This window comes from Myiozetetes cayanensis, unplaced genomic scaffold (genome assembly GCF_022539395.1).
Source record: "Myiozetetes cayanensis isolate MyiCay16 unplaced genomic scaffold, myiCay2020 scf1, whole genome shotgun sequence".
Lineage (NCBI taxonomy): Eukaryota > Metazoa > Chordata > Aves > Passeriformes > Tyrannidae > Myiozetetes > Myiozetetes cayanensis.
In genome coordinates, this window is record NW_026086604.1 from 131,088,245 (window position 1) to 131,109,049 (window position 20,805).

Here is a 20,805-nt window from a genome sequence, read left to right on the forward strand (position 1 = left end):
CAAAGGAACAATGCTGACTCAACACAAAACCCAGCAGTCTTTGTTCCTTGCCACTTCTAAAACGTCAGGCTGTGCCCTGCCAAGGAACAGATCCTGGAGTGCATCTTTGCAGTCCTCTGGTTTTCTTTCCCACTTTGTGGACTGTGATGCAATCTGCAAACACTGAGGTAAAGCTGCCTGTAGTATGTTTTAGTCTTTCTCAGCTTCTCTTAACAGATTGTCAATACCAGTCCTTCACCAAACACTGATCTTACTTCAGAACAGGAATAGTTTCTTTTTCCCTGTTGCAGTTGTGATTATTGCCACCCAGGAGCTTTGGAGATCCTTACATGTTGTATGCAGCAGAACCACAAGACACATTTCTCCCATCTAAATAATGAATCTGAGTATTTTTTTCCATCTGCACATCTGGAGCTCCTGGAGAAGAAAGCAAGGAAAGTTGGAAAATCGAGGTTGTAGAGCACTCTTATGTTGGGGAGTACCAGAATACTTGACTTCAGACTCAGTGCAGCCATCCTTGCACATACATCATATCTTACTGAGTAACTGGCCATCTGCTGCTTTGTGGAGCAGCCCTCTCTTTTCTCCGACTTTCCTCAGGTCTCAGTATCCTTCTCAGGCTCCCATTCTTTGAGTGCCTTTTGTGTAGCTGTGCCTACTGGCCTTCAGGTCCCACTATTCTCTCTCACTGTTAAGGTTTTGTTCTACTGCGATTCCCTGTGTACCTTTTTAAACTCAGTGGGTCATTCATCTGCATCTGAGTAATAGAAGCAAGATCCCACATCTTCATGTGGATGTCCAGGGTTTCCCTTGCCTGCAACAGCAGCAATTTTGCTGCAAATACAATATTGGGGAAGGTATCAACCTCTCCTAAAGATAGGGAAAATTAAATTCTTTGAAGTCCATAAGCAAAAATGGATGTAAAGCTCCCACAGGACTGCCTTTTCTTTTCCCTATACTCTGTTTTTCTAGCTCTTTTACTTATCATGGAGAGAGCTTTTTTGAAGTAAACATCAGAATTTTGTCAGAATGTCTGAAGGGTATGCAGTTTAGGGGGTGCAAACTTTCAGAGACCAGTAGGTCTAAAAATGTGGCGGTATGCTTATCAGTTTAGTTTTCCTCACTAGCAATAATGGAAAATCCCGTCTTTTCCAGTTTCACGTTCTCTTCTTCCTACAATTGTATTGTTTCCTTTCCAAATTTCTTCAGTCATTGCTGTCAGTTGGGTACATTGCTCCTACATATAGTCAGGAATGGAGCCAAAGAAGGAAGAACACAGATCCTATTTTCTACAGTTTTTCTCTTTTCTGTGGAATTACAGACATGGGAAATTCTGGTTCCCTCTGATTCCAATGTCATAGTTACTTAATTTACACAGTGTCCCAGCCAATTTTTCACAGTACTGCATTGCACTCTGGCTTTTTTAATTTTTTTTTTCGTATAGACAAATTTTGCTTTCTTTTTTTACTTCTTTCATTTATTTCTGGAAAAGAGACATTAACGTCACCTTTTAATAAAAATAATGATTTTGACTCATAAGGTATGTCTTAAAAAATCCACACTAAAATGTTATCAGTTAGATCTCATATTTCCATGGCAAACTTTTATACAACAGAGAAACTAGCTTAGAAAGAAAAGTTTATTCATTAATGCATTGTTTCAAAATTACTCATGTGACATGACACAGTTCCTTATTTGAAGCTCAGAACTTCCCTGTATCTGTTGGGTCTTAAAAAGGGTTTGTTAATCCACTTCAGTGCAGAAGGGTTTTCTTGCAAGGCACTGATTTGGTCTTCAGCATCATTTCGAGGTGAAGAGGAGAAGAGATTGAAATATTTGACCATGTCTGTCTACTTGACCCTGATTTTCCTTCTCTCTATTAGTACATCTCTTCAAATATCTGGTAAGTCTTGGTCTTCTTCTGAGAGTGGAGGTTTTCAAGTTCGTCTTTATGTGTTCTTAATATCCCTCTTGGTGGACAGTGAATTTAGATCTAGTCACAGCCTATAATCTGAAATAGTTTTCTTCAGCTCTGGAATTTGGTGTTATCTGCATAGGCATTCTCTTTCCTTAACCGAGTGTTCATGGTGGTGTATGAGTGAAAGGAATATGCCTTCAGATGGGGACATAACCCAGGCAGTGCTGATTCTTGAAAGTGAGCCAGCTGAATGCAGGCAAAAGCTGATCTCAGTTTACTCCACTGGAGGCTAGAACAGCTCAGAAGGACAGAGCGTGGACTGTTAGTGTGCACAGAACTACTGGCTGATGCGTGCTTTGACAGACAGCTCATATAGACCACAGCATACTCATCTCTGCATACTGAAATTTTGTTTCCAAGCTGACAGCTTTAGGAAGGACCTTAAAAACTTTTGTCCATCAGATTTCACACACTCCTGCTGCTGACAGGAAAACAAGTGGTGCTGTGTCTGCTCCTGCTCTTTTCCCTGGGAAGCTCTCAGCTAGAGAAATTTGAGAGTCCGGTGCTATTGCTTGAATGGTAGCAGGGACTAGCCAGTGCCGACCTAATCCTCTACAGGGCAATTGCTTCTGTGCATGCTTTTGGGTGAGACCAAGTTGGCTCTAACCCATCCTCTGCAAACCTTCTCAAGAACCAGTGCAGCAGAAGAGCTGTGCCAGGGTAAATGCCATCTAACTTGTTCTGGTCTGTAGACTTTCAGAGCAACACCACTCCCTGGCAGCTCTGGGATGGGAAGGGTTTATGAAGCCCCATTAAGTATTCCATTAAGAAACCTTGGGTAAACCTCAATGGCACTGCAGAGTGAGTTAGATGATGTTGCCTGTCACTTAGAAGGGAGTGAAGGGATGCAAGATGAGCTGCAAAAATAGTCAAGATTTGGAGGAAGCTAAAGTTGTGGCCCTTTTTCTGAAGCTGGTCTCAAGAAACAAACCCCTGTTCTGCAGTGTCTCACACTTCTATTTCCAAGTATAGCTATTAATGGCACTTAGGATACTTACTTAGCTTAACTGTACTCAGAACTGATGATGCTGCAAGTTGTGGGTTCCCTCCCGAGAAATTAACAAATAAAACTCTGTGAAGAAACGACTTTTTGCACAGCTGCCCAAAATTTTCCGGGATAATTAAACAAAAATGAAAAATACCCCATTTTCTTGATGAGCTGAAAGCTTCTATGTCATTCTGGCCCTAATATTAAAATGGTTTAATTTTGAGTTATGTAAATGATTTTTAATAGCTTTAAAGAAAGAAGTCCTTTTACTTAAAGAATTAAAGCCTATTTAATATGCTGTGGTGAAACTTTGAAGAAGTTATGAAATTTAATAAAGGTCATTTTTGATATGCATTTTGATACCACTGTGCTTTAAGGAGGAACGTGAAGAAGAGCAATTTTTCTTGAAAGAGCTGTATTTTCAGCTTCTGTGTTGTTTTCATTTTAAGAATATTTTCATCAATATCCTTCCCATTGATGATTAACCTCCCTTGATTTCTTTCTCCGTGAAGTATATTTTTTTTTTTTTGGTAGCAGAATGTCACTTAGATAGTAACTGACTTTATCTCCTAAGAAAGCTCTCTTCAGATGTTTTCATTATCATTTTATTTTATAGGTAGTGGAATATTTTCAATCTATAATGAAGACAGCAAGCTCTGTGCCCAAGCCCAGAACTCCAGCTCAGTCATAACTACCACCTGTGATGAGCACGATGAGTTTCAGAAGTTCAGGTGGGTCTCTGCCACACAGCTGCTGAGCATGGCACTCAAGCTGTGCCTGGGAGTGTTCTCGAAGGACGATGAGGCTGCCATCACCTTGGAATCCTGTAACAGGACAAATGAACTCCAGTGGTGGGAATGTAGAAATGAGACAGTTGCAAGCTATGGCAAGGACTTATTTCTCAACTATGGCAAAGGGAAGGGGAAGAAAATCAGGCTGTCCAAAGGATCAGGCAAAGGAAGCAGGTGGAAAATCTACGGAACTGCAGACAGCGTGTGCTCTCAGCGCTATGAGGGTGAGTACTGAAAATTCATTTCTATTTTTAGGTAACCTGACTGCCCCTATCTACAAAACATTCCACTGTCTGCTTGACAGCTCCATTTCCTTACAGCGTCATCAGTAGATGAGATAGATACAAGCACAGTGTAGAAATGAAGACAAATACAGCTGGATACTTTTTGGCAAATACAACTGTACACATTTCTGCATTACTTGTTAAATGCAATTTTTTCAAATGATGGAATAAAATTACAAAGGCCTATGATGTAATCATAAGGAAGAATGGGAATTCTGTTTGTACAGCAACAGTAAAAAGAAATTTATGACTGTTTCAAAACATGTCTGATCAATTTGTAGAAGAGATGATTATATTGTGTTACTTTTTATTTTTGCTACTACTTGATTTGACCCCGTGCTATCTCTAAGAAGTTAATTTCTAGTTAACATAGATGTAATCCGCCATTAACAACATTTAACTAGTGTTTCCTATGCCTAGTAAAAAGAAAAAGTAGCAAAAAGCAAAAGGAAAAACAGTGCCTAATAGTTTAGGATGCAATAAGTCTTAGCACTCTGACAAAAAAACCACTGGAGAGTCAGATCTCCATTTCCTTCATTTTTATGGATCTTGGGCTATGTAGAGTGGGTATCAAGGTTCAAGTGATCAAACTCCTTTCTGTTGTGACACTGGTAGGTTAGGAAGTTAAATAACAAGGGATTAAATTTTTTATGTGCCCTACAACTGTTCCATCAGGAATGAAGTTTATCATAATTTTGTACAGATAACAGCAAATTAGATTGCATAGTGATGGCAGGGTCACTTCTTAGCAGAGTCATTTGCAAATTTAAGATATAACTCCCTCTCATGAAGACTAATAAAAATACTGTGGTATCTCCTTTCAACGTCTTTTCCACCATGCAAGGAAAAAAGAAAAAAAAAAAAAAAAGAATGTAGACATCACCCAAGGACAGAAGTATGTATGCAGTGGGAGGAGCTGAGTCACAGAGACCTCTGACACAGTAGTCCAGAAAGCAGTGACATGAGAAAGCTAAAAATTATGCCCAATTAAGTGTTGTTTGAGAGTTTTAATTCTGAATACTTTGCCGTAGTAATATCTGATTGGCCCAACAGCCTTGTAAAAGTTTGGGGTAACAAAGTACTGATACGTTTAGCTCTGCACAACTCAGCTGTGTCCATGAAGAGCTGCCTATGGGTGTCACTCTGGTGAACATCTGATACCAACTCAAAGTATTGATCTATACTTTTCTCCATAGATATCTATACACTGGCAGGAAACGCTTTTGGTGCACCTTGCGTGTTCCCTTTTAAGGTCAAGGATAAATGGTACGCTGAGTGCATCCCTCTGAGTGATGACGCAAGCTATCTCTGGTGTGCAACTTCTTCAGATTTTGATAAGGACCACTTGTTTGGATATTGTCCAGAAAAAGGTAATTTATGAAAATTTCAGGAAAGATGTTAAGCAAAAGTTTTATCCACTGACATGGTCAAAATCTTCTTGGGGCGTGGAAGGAGCATCGGCAGCAAGAAGAATTCTGTCTAGCCTAGTTCACTGGTGAGGTATGCAACAATGAGTGAACTATCAGCGCTTCATTCTCACTGCCCTACAGTGCTCCTAAAACTGCTACATATGGGGAATACTCTTAGGGTGGTGACTGGAGCTGATGAAAAAGGAAGAGGAAATCCCTAGGAGTAGCTGAGAAGGAAGTCAGAACAAATGAAAGGCAGAAAGAAGTGCAATGGATGAGGAAGGTGAGACATAGGGAAGCAGGACACAGTACTGCATCACAGGATGGAGGAGAGAACAGGAGAGCTGTAGTGGATGAAAGGGTGCAGGACACAGGCAGTGACTTTCACCTGCTTTCAGTGCTCCAGTGCTCCATACACTTACAAATCATCCAACACAGCTTTCCAATAACCCCAGCACAAATTCCCTACCCATTCATCCTCATTTCATGCCTGACTGTTTGGACATGATAATTTCTGTCATTTTGGGAGTTCTGGGAGAGCAGAAGGAGAGTTTGAAGCTAAGAAATAGGTGTAGAGGCCAAGATTTCTATATGGTGAATAGAGAAATACTTGAGTACAGGTAGAATATATCAGTGGGAGGATTAATGTGGACTGAAAGTAGGTAAGTTATATAAAAAAAAGGAACAAGGTCAATGTAGAAAAATTAAGGTTTGTAAGGTGACATAAGTCCTTATGTGATTAATATATTATTAATATTTAACAGACAAAGTATATTTCATGTGGGGAAAAGTATATGTTAAAATTTTCAAATCATACAGTTATATGGTTTTAGTCTGCAAAAAAGATTTTATTTATCATGTCAAATCACTGGTATCATTTTTTATAGACATCACCCACAATAATCTTTGGAAAACAAATCCTGTGACACAAACCCGCTATCAGATAAACTCGGAGTCACTTTTGACATGGCACCAAGCAAGAAAAAGCTGCCAGCAGCAGAATGCAGAATTATTAAGTATCACAGACCTTCGTGAAGAAATGTATTTATTAGGTAAAGTAAAAAAAAAAACAAAAAACAAAAAACAAGTTGTTTAAAATATAGGTCAACTCCAAGAGCTTTAACACGGATATTTATATTTGACTTGTGAAAATAGGTCTCAGTGACATACTTAAAAGAGCTGGTCCCTAATCTATATTACAAAAAATAGATACCTCCTATGACACTTTAGCCCTCATGCTTTAAAATACAATTTTCAGTTTTCCTGAGTAGCTTACAAAACCTGAGGCACTGAGTAACTTGACTGATTGTTTCTTTTGGCTGTTTAGGGCTCACTAGTGACCTGGGCGTCAATGCAAAGCTCTGGACTGGTCTTTACAGTGCTCTTGACAGTGGCTGGCAGTGGACTGGGGGCACTCCTTTCAGATACCTGAACTGGGCTCCAGGTAATTGCACTGTTAGTAAATGATGAGCAGCATCTGGGGCAAAATTTCTGTTTCTCTCCCCTCTTCTCTCTTCCCTCTCCTCCCCTCCCCTCTTCTCCCCTCCTCTTCACCAAATTCTTGTTACCTAATTTCTTTGGTTTCACAGAATTTTCACAGGTTATGAGGAATTATGGGAAAGGTAGGATATTACAGTAACAGGAGTCATACCAGAGATAGGTTGTTATTGATTCTGAATTTCCCAGAAAAAACAGATAGCTCATCAAAAAAACCAGTTGAAAATAAATATCTATACCTCATTGTATTTTTTCCATCCACAATTTTCTCATCAGGCATGTTATTCAATTCAAATAAAAACACCTCATGACAAATGATATAAACAGAATATAAAGAAGAAAGGAAATAAATAAACAGCATAAAATATTTTATATTGTTCTCAGCTGATGTTTATGATGTTTATTTGATGTATTTTATCTTAGTAAGCTTTGACTCTTTTCTCAGGACCTAAATCACCATCTTGCATGTTGTTGTGTTACCTGTTTTCATAATAGCAGTTGCGACTACAAGGAAATTGAAAGGGCAAGCACACTTGTGGGAATTAAATACACATTTCACATCCAGTATTCAACAGTAAAGGATCTTCAGTTGTTTGCAATACTATCACTCCATAAGGAATTGTGTCTTAGATAAACTTTTATAAAACTTTTTTTTTCTACATGCTGCTGTTCTTCAAATACACTGAATTTCTTCTTCAGCAGTGTATAAGAGAAGAGGGGCATGTCTCACATTTGAAGTGTCAGCCCTCTTGGCCATCCCAGTGATGCTCCCTTGTCACCTCTCGGAAATTATTACTCTAAAGATTAATACTCCAGTGGCTTTGCAGCTGCAAAAGTCTTGTACATTCTCTTCTGTTAAAAAGTGAAAATTTTCAGTGTAAACAGAAGGATTCTGTACCTCTTTTTTGAAGGAAACCCCTCTGTGGAATCTGGAAGAATATGTGGGACCTTCCAAGGTAGGAATGGCAAATGGGAAAACCAGGTGTGTGATCGGAAACTGGGATATATCTGCCAAAAGAGAAACAACTCCTTGTATCCTTCCACTATTGCCCCAGGTATGTTGGTCAAAAACTAAGGCTATTTTTACAGTCAGTGAGAAATACTGAGAGGGTGCTATGTATGAAATGACAATACATTGTTAAAACAAAAGGATCACACTTGATGACCTGGGTCAAATACTGAGAAATCAATTTTCTGATTTGTTTTGAAGATGATGCCCAAAGGTTGTTCATCATTTTGAAAAGATCCCAGAGTACTAAAGAAGGCAGGATTAGGTGTTTAGTCATATTATCCAGACCATGAAATACTGATGAATATCCTGTGCTCTAAAAAATACTTCTAAGATATGTTCTGCTAAAAGATGTGAGCCAGAGTTAATGCTCCCCTTCTGTCTCTGATGCTTTTTGTTCTATTCAGGAAAAAATCAGGGGGATGCATGGCCCATACATATCCTGTATATTCTGGCCACACTTGGAATGATTTCTGACCTTTGTTGACCAAGGCTGGATGTTGTTTAGGGGAATACAAGTTTGCCCAGCTCAAAACCGTGTTCAGGGAGCATTGGACCAAGTGGTTGATCACACATCAGTGTTGTGCACATATCCTTCCCTCTTCAGTTTACTGTGCACATGCAGATCACGTGAACTTTCCCAGCAGTGGAAGGTGGCTGAGCATACTAAATTCACTCCAAGAAAGAAGTGCTGAACAAAGTGTGCAGCATTTCTGTGCAGCTGGGATTTCTGACACGTCTGGTATAGCATAAATGTGTCTGGACTCACTTATATGTTATTTGGGTTGTGCAGAAGCTCCTGAGCCTCTGGTGTTTCCCGAGGAAAAAAAATATACAAAATCTATAGATTGAACAAGATAGAGTTCTTGACTAGGAAAAGAGGCCATTTTCTGTCAAACATGGCTGTTCCCAGAGCCTCACTGAGGGGGATTTAAAATGGATTTGTGCCCTGCAAGTTTGCATGCCAAATTACTCAGTACTTACTTAATCCTGTAAGAAAAGGGTATTTTTTTATTTTGGTAGCTCCCAGCACAACTGGGAGACAAAAATTTGTTCTGTAATCTTTGTAACCCTCAGATTTTGGCTTCTCTCCTCCAGTATGTGCTCCAGTATTTCAAATTCGTGTCAGTATAGGTAATTTTTCTTTTTGATGAAAATAAAGCACTGACAGGACTGCCCATTAATTGTTTGACATCATTTTTTTTTAGGTGACTTAAAGCCTTTTAAGTGCCCCAGGGAATGGGTGCCCTATGCAGGTCATTGCTACAGAATTTATAGAACACCAAAAATATGGAAAGAAGCCCAGTCTTCCTGCAGAAAAGAAGAAGGAGAACTTGCAAGTATTCATAATGTTGAAGAGTACAGTTTTACAGTGTCCCAGCTTGGGTACAGTGAGTATTCCTGCAGGTCACTACTTTCTTAATCTGAAATTACACTGTTTGCTATTATTCATTTAATCATTTAATCACATAATCATATAATTCATTTAATCAACCAGAATTTTAATTTTGTTTTAATAAAAAAAGTTCTTCTTCAGTCAAAAATGGATGTGAGGTGTGATTGTTCCATTTCAAGACATCCCCATACCTACAATTAACTTTGTGTTCCCAGAGTCAGATGATGAGCTGTGGATTGGTCTCAATGACTTCAGAGTTCAAATGTATTTTGAATGGAGTGATGGCACACCTGTGACTTATACCAAATGGCATCACGGAGAGCCAACCCACACATGGAATAAGGCAGACTGCATTCGTATGAAGGGAGAGGTAAAAATCCCTCCCCCACTCTTATGCTTTCTTCTGTCCTTTGAGCCCCCATAAAAGGAAAACATCCATGATTAAAAACAAAACAAAACAAAAAGGATGATGGTTTTAAAAGTATTTATGAACTTGGTTTAATTCAAGGTATCTTAGTGTGGAGGGAGACTGGAGACCAGGTCTAGGAAGGTGTAAGATGGAGCACCAGAAACAGTTCACTGCATGGAGACTCGGTCTTCTCTGCAACAGTTTCCATCTGAAATTGGTTGAAATAACTCATCATCCACATTTAACATGACTAATCATAGTGGTATAGATTATTGGAGCAGGAACTTCCTCATTTTTCCTCCAAAATAACTAAAATATATTTTTAGAGCTGAAAAAAAAGATCTATCTTGTTTTATGTTCAGCATAAAAAGGCATATTATGCAGTGGAAAAATATTTTTTTATATTTTATGTTTAGTTTATCCAGCATTTCCTTGCTATTGTCATCTGGTTATATGAATATAATAGATACTATGCTGGTGAGAAGAGAGTGGAACAGTATGTTTCCTTCCTGCTCTCTGAATCTTTAATACATCCAGCCCTCATTTTCATAGCTCTGAGGATATGTGACCCTCACTGTCTTTATGGGGGAATTTTGGAGAAAAAGCAAGGCAAGGAAGAGAGCTGAAACAGTCTCAGACATATGAAAAGAGAAGGGTTCTTTTGAGGATGGTGAATATTCTTGTTGGATCTGAATTTTCTTTAGGTTTCACTTCCCTCTGTTGTTTATTCTTACTATACTCAGGATGGATCCTGGGCTGACAGTGCCTGTGAAATGAAATTTGGCTACATCTGTAAAAGGAAACCCTTGGCTGAAGAATCAGGGGAAACTGAGATTAGTTACCCAGGCTGCCAGAAAGTGAGTGTAAAACAAATGCAGCAGAAGGTGCTGCATATGACTTTCATTCTCATGATCATAATTAACATAGAAGCAAATTATTTTGACTTTCGTTCTTGGTGGGACCTTGAAAACTGTTAATTTCATATGTATTGATACTTTTTAGACTAAAGGGGAATTTTTTTCTTTATTTAACTGAAGTGTAGATAGACCTTTTTATTTCCTTACAAGTGTACTTGACTCATCTCTCTCCTACTGCAGAACTGGTCACTGTACCCATAAAAGCAACTCTCTGCAAAACATATCAGCCTTATTCAGGCTGTAACTCACTGGTCATGGGTTGCACGTAGCCTTCTGAGTTCATTCAATCTTCCACAGGAATAAGGAATATTTGAGTCCACTGTTTTGCAGATTGTTTGTATCCTGTTGCAACAGCTATTCTTAAGCAATGAGAAGCCAGAGCAAGCTTTTCACAGGGAGCTGCAAAGTGGCTGTGACTGTGGTTGCCAACCCAAAGGCAATCCCACAGCTCACTGTTTGCAAAGACCTCTTGTGTGTCCTTTTTCAAGAGTTATGGTTACAAAAGCTATGTTTGATCATCCTCTTGGTTTCTTCCTGTGGTTTCTGAGAGCAGTTTTGACTTTGGGTGTGGTAATTGGAATTTGTGGCTTTTGGAAGTGCACAAAGCTGTGCAATCTGACAGCCCCTCTGTACATCTCTGCTGTTGACACTGACAGGGCTGGATGAAACACGGCTTTTACTGTTACTCCCTGGGGCAGTTACCAGCAACATTTTCAGATGCAAAAAAAATCTGTGAAGAAAACAAAGGTTACCTTGCTACTGTGAGAGACAGGTATGGAAACACAATTCTTGTCCTTTAATGTATGTAACCAGGGTGGAAGAGAAATTTCTCCTTATTCACAGTGTCTGTCTAGTGTGACACCACTCTTTTTTGCAGGAAAATTTATGGAAGAACTGATGAAATATTGCTATAGATCAGGGGCTTGTAGGTCATGAAAACATTCAGGCCAGTGCTACTACACACTTATACTGGTGTTGCCTTCATGAACTAAAAAACGGGATCACCCCCACCACAACCTCAGACTGACAGATTCTTTTAAAACTTTTTGAACTAAAAATAAACAGATAAGCATGGAACTATTTCTTCTAGATTCTAGGGGTTTGGTGGGTTTTTTTGTGTTTGGGTTTTTTTTTTTTTTTTTTCAACAGGTAGGTTTGGAAACTTAACTGTTTTAGAATAAAAGCATAGGAACTCATTATACAGAATGAGTAACATATATGCATTTATACAATATTGTGGGGCTTGTATTGTTCATTGTGCAATATAAAAGGGGAATAGGATCACTCTAAATTCTTGACATGATTTATATTAACAAAAAGTAAAATAAAAATTACTTTGTATGATAATTAGAACTATAAAAGTAAGATGATTACCCTTGCTTCATTTCATCCATACTGAAAAATAACCTTAACTTTACCAAATTTGCTACAATGAAGTGTTTAAAGAAATGTACAAATGATGATAAAATGTGATACATCATTTTGGTACTTACTCTTCACAGATATGAACAAGCTTTTCTGACTTCCATAACTGGATTCAATCCAGCAAAATACTTCTGGATTGGTCTTTCAGACGTGGAGGAGCAGGGGACATTCAAGTGGGCCAGTGGGGATCCAATCACCTTCACTCACTGGAACGTGGGAATGCCTGGTATGTGCCATGGGGGCCACTGAGTTTCTGCTCTGAGGAACCATAAAGTGGGCATTTAAAAGCTAAAAAAATTGTTTAGAAACTCTTCTGGCAGAAAGCAACCAAAAGGACAATTCAACTTTCCAGTTTTGCTACAGGGATTAAATCAGGGGTTCTGATAACTCCTTCAAGAAGGTCACTTGGGGCTGCATATGTCTTTTGGTACCATGCACTCTTTATTGTTTGATGGTTTTCTTAAGTGATTCCTAGTATAATGTGAAAGGAATTTGCTAAAATTTCTTTTTATGATTTATGGAAATGCACATGAGCTATTGTGACCTATTGATATCCAAACACAGTGAGAACAGGTTACTCTTAAGTAAGCAGCATATACTTTGAAAAGATGCAGTCATCGATAAGATTTAACAATTTTATGTTTCATGAAGGAGGTGAGTCAGGCTGCGTGGCCATGACAACAGGAACTTCAGCTGGATTATGGGATATTGTGAACTGTGAAGAAACAAACATGTTTCTCTGCAAGCAGCTGGTGGAGGGAGTGACTCCCCCTCCTCCTCCTCCAACGATGTCCCATCTTCTGCTCTGCCCAGAGGGATGGCAATCCATTCCTCAGAGCAGCTTCTGCTTCAAAGTAGGTGTTTAATTTGTGAATGCAAACACTTGTCAATTAAAATAAGAATATGTTCTGTGTATCCAAGGTTGATTTTACCCTGCCTACCCGATAGGCAGTCTGTGGTAACGTCTCTCCAGCCAGCCGCAGGTGGTGTGGCTGGGAAGTGCTGGACAAAGCAGTATGTGTGTCCATCTGAAGTTTGGAGCCAGAGAGGCTCTGAGGTGATGGGAAAAGCAAAGTCGCAATAATCAAATTTGATAGATGATCCCAGGCTTACGGTTGCAAAATTAAATATTAAGCAATAAAACTAGACCAGAAGACTACAACAAAGATAGAAGCCTTTATTTCTGTTTCTAGATACCTGTAATACCCAACAAGGTATTTAGTTGACCACTTTTTATAGATTTTTCAGGGAGGAAGGGAGAAAATGAAAACATGGTTTGATGCAAAAGATTTTTGCAGAGCCATCGGAGGAGATCTGGCATGTATCCACAGTGAAGAAGAACAAAACCTGATAAGTAGATTGTAAGTATCTGCACAGTCCATTATTTAAATGTAAGAAAAGAAAATTAGAAATTACCTTTCTGAAAGACATAAATGATTTCTGGTGATCAATTTATACTTTACAATGATGGTGTATATCCTTTCAAAGTGGCAGAAGGAAATGGGTAAATAGAAGTGAGCAATAGGGTTTTCTTGACAGACCTCAGGGAAGATGGTGCCATGCATTGAAGCAGCCTGAACATAAACAAAACTGAGAGAAGTATCATGAAAGCTGGTTTCAACTGAATTTAGTTCATTTGTAGTTGATCAGTGGGTAAAATATTCTTGATTAAAGGAATATTTCATGCTGGTTTCTTACCTTAGTTAAGGGGAAAAATTTGGAGATTAAGGAAAACCTGACTTATAGATGTGCTTATATAAATGTTTCAGTCAAGCCTATGAGTGCAGATGTGTCTGAATTTGGATGCCTAATCTACTTGGTGGAACCAGGTCCTTAAAATATATTTTCATTTAACTCAGTATTTGTAAACTCATGACATCTATTATCTTTTGCATGAAGTGCTGTGTTTCATTGCTTACTGCTACATGCAGTGCCAGGGTGTTTTTCTCCACATGACAATTGAATGATTACTTTATATGACTGTCTCAAATGATACTTCAAGTTTCTAAACACTGAAAATAATATAATACTATACATGCCCCTTCTCTTTTTCATGCTGTGATTGTCCTTATTTGTAATCATTCAGAGAGAGAGATTATATTCATTTTTCATACTGGATGGGTTTAAGTGGCTTGGACTCTGACAGTGGATTTACATGGAGTGATGGTTCACCAGTGAGTAAATAATTTATTATTCCAACTTTTTTTTACTATTTTTTTTTTATTTATATCTTGGCAGGCAGCTCTCAGAACACTTCCTATACAAGCTGCAAGTGGTCTTAAGTCTTTCTAACCTAATTCTTGTCTAGGAATTAGTTTTAATCTCTTGGTAGTTCATAGAAATAGATGAAAATACGGCATTTGAAGTAAAGAAATAACACCAAAGGTGATGGAATATTGCTCCTGATCTAGGCAAATCTAATTGTGCTAATCTCTATATTCCCATTTATCATTTGCTGTAAGAAATATTTGTTTACATTTATAAAAACTAGGCTTTTCTGCCTTCGTTGCCTTAAGTAAATCAAGATCTGCAAGGTCCAAGCCCATATGGCATCACCGATGGATTGTCTTAGGTTGAAAAATCTGAGCAGGATAAACAACCCAGGGATCAGAGAACACACTTCTTTCTAGAGCTCGACAGGGAAGCGTTGTCTTCCCTGTTAAAAAACAGAGCAAGCACTTCTTGGCTTACTAACATGGCTTATAAACATACAGATGAACCCTTTTGCTATTCAAGGCTCATGTACTTCTTAAAAGGTCTGGCACTGAAGAGTAAAATGGACTATGAAATCGAAAGGAAGTATATTCTTCTTTAACAGATACAAGACAATTGTTTCATTTTAAAAGCAAAATAGTAACAAAACTATGTGTTCCACTCCAGGTAAATTTTGAAAAATGGTCACATGGAGAACCAAACAATTACGATGGAAATGAAAAATGTGGCGTGTTTAATGGCTACCTCAATATGAACTGGAACGATTTATTTTGTGAACACATGCTGGACTATGTTTGTCAAATTAAAAAAGGTAAGATAACTTTCTTCCTTTAGCAACTTCTGGAGGTAGATTAGAACATCCTTTCCAGGTCAGATCACTGAATCTGCTGGGCCATCAATCACAATGAAACATTTTATACATTTAAGTAAAAGCTGTTGAAAACTATTAATACATGAGATACACAGGTAAGTTTGGGATGTGTGTGCAGCATGCTGGGGAAGTGTAATGTAACAGCCTAAAGCTGGACATAGTTTCTGTAAGCTTAACTTGTGATCGGCTCTACCATGCTATTTTGCTGAGTATAGCACTTTTTTTTCAGATACTCTGAGAAATTCTGTAACAAAAATAAGCATATTGAATAACCCTTAAGATTATGACTTGAAGTTAAAATGGTAATTACTGTATAAATGTATTTAATTGAGAGTTGTCTGAGAAGCATAATATACCCAGATATTGATTTATATTGCAGGAGCGCCACTGAAACCAGAGCCTAATTCTACATTCCGTAAGTCTTATACTGCCAATTAAAAAAATTAATTAACATATAATTCATGTTATTTTCTACTACAGACTGCTTAATGTTTTAATTTGCAGATTATCAATATGTTGTTGGTGAAGATGGCTGGATAACTTATAAGGACAAGGAATACTATTTCAGCAGAGAAGGAATGCCTATGCAAAAAGCCAGAGACTTTTGCAAGAAGAATGGTGGTGACCTTGCTGTCATTGAGAGTGAAAGTGAAAGAACTTTTCTTTGGAGATATGTAAGAAACATATTTGCTTCAAATATGCACAATTTTATGTTGAACTGATGCACCTTTTTTCAACTGGCTTGTGAAATGTTAAAAAGTAGTCCCCCTCATAAAAGGAATCAATGCCACCTTTTATCTTTTCATGGGCTTATTTAGTTAGAAGCTTTACCATAATCATTATTTTGATAAATTTCTAAATGTAGACAAATACTCTCAGGGTACAGCTTTCAAAGACCTTGCTCTGTTTAGCTGAAAGCTGTAATTAATGATTATGTTTTGCTTTCTAACTCATTCTTTTCACAGAATTCAATAAAAGCTTTTTGTCATAACATATCTCATATTTTAAGTAAAAGGTTTAAGACAGAATATTTTCTAGTAGGAAGAGGATGACCTGATGATAATATGCTGTTTTGAAAATAGTTTCATAGTGTTAAAACTGAATTTGATTCCATTCATTCCTCCTCCATGACTAAGGACTAAAACCCACCATTTACTTGTAGCCTTTCAGCAAATTCTCACTATGCTTTCCTAAAACTCTTAAAAATATTCTTATAAGCCTGCTTAAGAGGTTGTTCTTAACACAGCTTTTTGCTTAATTTCTTTTTCAGCTCACTCTGCTTTAAAAAAAAAATAAATATTTATTCTCAAAATTGAAGGAAAATTTAAAATTTTGCACTTTGCAGTTCAGGTACATAATTCCAGTAATTCCCTGTGCATTGTATATTATGCAATCTGTACAAATGAAACTGCAGCATTTTTTGAGAGTTTGCTTGTTTTATTTGAAATCTGTTTTATACAGATCATTAAAATTGTGCGGTTTTTTGTTTTGTTTTAGATTTTCTATAAAGACTGGGGAAATAACTTCTATATTGGCTTAAGTGTGAGCCTTGACAAAACATTCCGGTAAGTAAAAACAAATTAATTTTGTCAGACGCGTAACGTGAATATTTGGCACGGTTGTCTGTAGGAGACGATTGAAATTCAGTGACTGACACAACCTGTCTACAGCCATGTCCTTGGCTACTTTTTGAAAATAAATTTGTGAATCACCAAACTAGGAAATTATTTTTGCATAACTGGAAAAAACCCCCAACAAGTAACTAATAGGTGTATAATAGTCAAAGATTTCTTTTGCTTAACAAAATGGTTCTTAGTGGTTCTCAGTACCTGGTGCAAGACTTTTTGTTTCCCTACAAGTTCTTATATTATTGCTTTTATATCCAGGAAATTGATAAAATAGGCTCAGTTGTCCGTTTCTGTGCTCCAGATAAAGCCAGGTCCAGTGCTAGGCTGGTGCATTTCCTGCGCACTCTCAAAGTTCAGAGACAAAGAAAGGCTGGAACAACCAGATAAGATGATTAGTTAGACCTAGACAGGGAGAGAGTTGATATAAAGATTTTTTTTACTAATTCCAGTGAAAGGTCTTGGTTTTCTCGTAGCAGGGAACAACATGTGTCTGTAAGCTAGGATACAGGAAACTTAAAATACAAAGCTCAAGTACTTGCTTTGCAAAGAAATATTAACTAATTCAACTAAGAATTAATATTTCCTCAAATTACTTCTTTCAGGTGGATGGATGGAACCCCAGTGAACTATGTTGCCTGGGCTCCAAATGAACCCAATTTTGCAAATAATGATGAGAACTGTGTGGTCATGTATACCCATACAGGTGCGTATAGTGTAGCGCCGTTTAATCTGCAGGGTATGACAAGGCTCGGGAGGGCTGCACAGGCAAGGCTGGGAGAGTTACAATACTGAGCACACTGATGTTGCATAGAGTATTCAAAAAGCAAAGGAAAATAAATTCTATTCTCTTCTTTCATTTGTGCACTTTTAAAAAATTGAATTCCATGTAGCTAACACATTGGATTACATCTGCGATTTGATTCCTAGTTTTGTCAGAAAATTTCGAAGTGAACAGATCAGGTAAACATCAGGACATTTTGCAGATTCAGTATTTTTTTCCTCAAAAGATACTCAGAAAACTATAAGACTGTAAGAAGCTCAGGTAGTAAGACAATAAGGACTGAGTGCCTTGTATAGGCAGAGTGATTCTAGAGATCTTACAGAATTTAGAGAATTAAGCATTTGAACTAAAACACCCCTTTGACAGTGCTATGGTTTTGCAATATTGAAATATTTCTAGGTTTAAAGAAATTATTCATATTCTGAATTTTGCTGGAAACCCGAACATTTCTAAGAAAGAGACATAAAAATTATATATTATTATTTCTGAAGGAGAGAAATACAAATACTGTAATCAGTTCTACTTCCTATGATAGATTTTCTGTAGGAAAAGGCACTTTTTATCTCAGTCTCAGTTGCATTTTGTCTTTTGTTTGTTTGTTTGTTTGTTTTAATTCTAATTTGCTTTCAGGTACATGGAATGATCTCAACTGTGGCAGTGTTGAGTTATTCATCTGTGAAAGGCTTAACAACACTGTTCGTCCAACTGTTGCTCCCACTTCACCACCACCAAGGGGTGGGTGCCTGGATGACTGGCTTCTCTTTGATAACAAGGTGGAGTATGAAATGTCAATATGCTGTCTTTTAAAAAAACAGGGTTTTCAGTTGTCACAAAGAATCTTCTGTTCATGTGTATTTGGAGACTTTAACATACAAATCCTAAACCTGAAATTATAGCCGCTATTGGAATCACAGCAGCTATGAGGGAGGACATGAGACATATAAGAAGAAAGCTTCATCTTACTTTTTGCTAATGTTTTATGTTGCCAAAGATGGCTGAACAACCTTCCTTGTGTGGAGCTGTTGTATGTTCTTGTTTACTATGCTGAGGTTATCTGGCTCTCACACATTGCGTGGATGTCTGCTTATCCCTTGCCTATTATGCACTGGCTCTCCATTAAGACACCTTCCCTTGAGCAAATTTGTCTTCTTTTTTTTCTAACGAAACACCTGTTGAAGTTTTTAAGTAATGCAGTTATAAGATTCACTGCACTTTACTATGTACCATCACTCCAAGCCTTCTCAAAAGACAAAACTTCAGGATAAGAGACTGTACCTATTAAGCATCCATAGATTTTTATCAATGAAGCTATTAAAGGTAGAAAACAACAGCGTACACTACAATACTAGTACTAGAATACACCTAACAATGAAGATAATTCTCACTTGCATTACTTTGTCTAGCTCTGTCTTTCCTTCGGCTGAGCCAAAATATTTCAGTTTGATAGAGATCCTTTGTTTGAGATCCGCTGGCTGTTGTCTCCTTTTTCCTTTCTCAGTCACAAACTCAGCATATTCAATTTCGTGGTTCTCTCTCAAGCTAAAATATCTCTGTCTTCCTCACATCCTGGAAGAGGAGCTTTCAAAGGCTCCTCCCTTGACTCCTGCCCACGTGTTTATTCACTGTTTCTGACAATCACGACACTACCTTCCTTTTTTGCTCAACTTTTCCCCAAATTGCCTGCTTAACTTTTCTATTACATGCTTTAAACTTTTCTATTACATGCTTTAGTTAGCACATTTACATTGCTTGACTTTAACAAAGCTGTCTGATGATGTCTTAGTTAAATCTCATAAGATTGTATTACAAGAAATGGTAAATTATGGTTTTCTTTATAATACTGAAATCATTGTCTTTCTGTGATTAAACTGGGAGAACCAAACCTGATTTGACAGACAGGGCAACAGGAACTGAGATATTTTGATTCAATAATATATCTTATCCTTGTCTTCTTCAGCATTTCTCTCACAAATTTACACCTCAGAATTGTGCTCAGAAGATTAATGCAGTTTCTGCTGAGATCAATAGACTGACATATTCTTTCTTCTAAGTGTATGCTAAAATACTGGCCTTTATACTAATATTCTAGTAGAGATCTTCTCTATTACTAAAACCTGAAGACAAACTAGAAAGTACTCTTAAATCAGCTAATTTCCTTTTTTACTTTAAATATTTGGGTTATCTTGTTTGTTACAAGCAGAGGTGCTTTCACCAGAAATAAAAACATCCTCCATTTACAGAATTGGCACACTTCTCTTTTTCAGTGTTTTAAAGTATTTGGCCTTAATGAAAATGACACATTGACATGGCATGCTGCACGGAACAATTGCATTGATTTTGGAGGAAACCTGGCTACTATATCAAAAAAAGAAGTGCAAGGTATAAAGTACCCATGTTTTGATACTGGATGAGACACCATGATAAAAAAGATTAAAACAGATGTTGTAGCTTCTGCAATATATGCTATTGTTTATTTGATATTAATATAAAGTTATGTTGAATGAGAAATTGAGTTTTTGGAAAAAAAATGCATAGGTTTTAGTGTCTTGATTAATTTTGAAAATCAGAGTTTTGGGGTTAATATAGGATGTACTGTTCAAACATTAAGATTTTACATTTGGGGCTTTTCTTATAATAAAATGTCCACATTTTCTTTTGTTTTAAGGAAGCAGATAATCTTTGAGGTCCCTTCCAACCTAGGCCATTCTAAGATTCTATGTAAAAATAGCACAAAAGGGAGTAATACCCAAAATCAAATCACCATGCACCCAGCTGCTGAGCCAAATACTGTGGGTGTCAGTGGAGGACACATCCTCAGGCAGCAGAAGACTCCAATGCCAGCAGTCACAGCTTCCCCCTGTTCCTCTTGCTCTGCTGGACTTCAGTCTGCTGGTCTTGTTCATCATCTTGCAGGCTTTTTAGGAGGCCTCATATTTCCTTGGGAGTTGCACTGCCTCAGGTCCTGAGAGTCACACACAAATCATCTCCCAGCTCCCTTCATCAGTGATAGTGGTTTATACTTTTTCTCCTGTAGCAGAGGAAGGACATCATTTTAGTGGAAAGTCAGTTTAAGCAGGAGCTAAGAGAAACAGTATCTGGTGTTCTACAAAGCTGGGATCACAGTTCATACATACTTTGTTATTAAGTAGTTTTATTTGTGTCATGCCTGTTTAGAAATGAAATTTTAAGCCAGGTTACCAAAGTAAAT

General features: G+C 37.7%; 1 protein-coding gene across 1 annotated transcript in view; it reads left to right on the plus strand.

Moving 5' to 3' along the window:
- Positions 1–207: 207 nt before the first annotated feature.
- Positions 208–20,805, plus strand: part of LOC126646966 (macrophage mannose receptor 1-like) — a 31,892-nt gene continuing 11,294 nt past the window's right edge. The window contains exons 1-21 of the mRNA XM_050328772.1: positions 208–1,903; positions 3,583–3,981; positions 5,238–5,411; positions 6,338–6,502; positions 6,778–6,894; positions 7,859–8,002; positions 9,165–9,347; positions 9,568–9,722; positions 10,505–10,618; positions 11,335–11,450; positions 12,181–12,329; positions 12,755–12,957; positions 13,343–13,464; positions 14,190–14,277; positions 14,984–15,128; positions 15,568–15,603; positions 15,693–15,862; positions 16,686–16,753; positions 17,419–17,519; positions 18,228–18,370; positions 19,862–19,976. Coding sequence (XP_050184729.1) covers positions 1,843–1,903; positions 3,583–3,981; positions 5,238–5,411; positions 6,338–6,502; positions 6,778–6,894; positions 7,859–8,002; positions 9,165–9,347; positions 9,568–9,722; positions 10,505–10,618; positions 11,335–11,450; positions 12,181–12,329; positions 12,755–12,957; positions 13,343–13,464; positions 14,190–14,277; positions 14,984–15,128; positions 15,568–15,603; positions 15,693–15,862; positions 16,686–16,753; positions 17,419–17,519; positions 18,228–18,370; positions 19,862–19,976 — 2,968 coding nt within the window. The 5' untranslated portion in view covers positions 208–1,842. The remainder of the gene's footprint in view (positions 1,904–3,582; positions 3,982–5,237; positions 5,412–6,337; positions 6,503–6,777; positions 6,895–7,858; positions 8,003–9,164; positions 9,348–9,567; positions 9,723–10,504; positions 10,619–11,334; positions 11,451–12,180; positions 12,330–12,754; positions 12,958–13,342; positions 13,465–14,189; positions 14,278–14,983; positions 15,129–15,567; positions 15,604–15,692; positions 15,863–16,685; positions 16,754–17,418; positions 17,520–18,227; positions 18,371–19,861; positions 19,977–20,805) is intronic.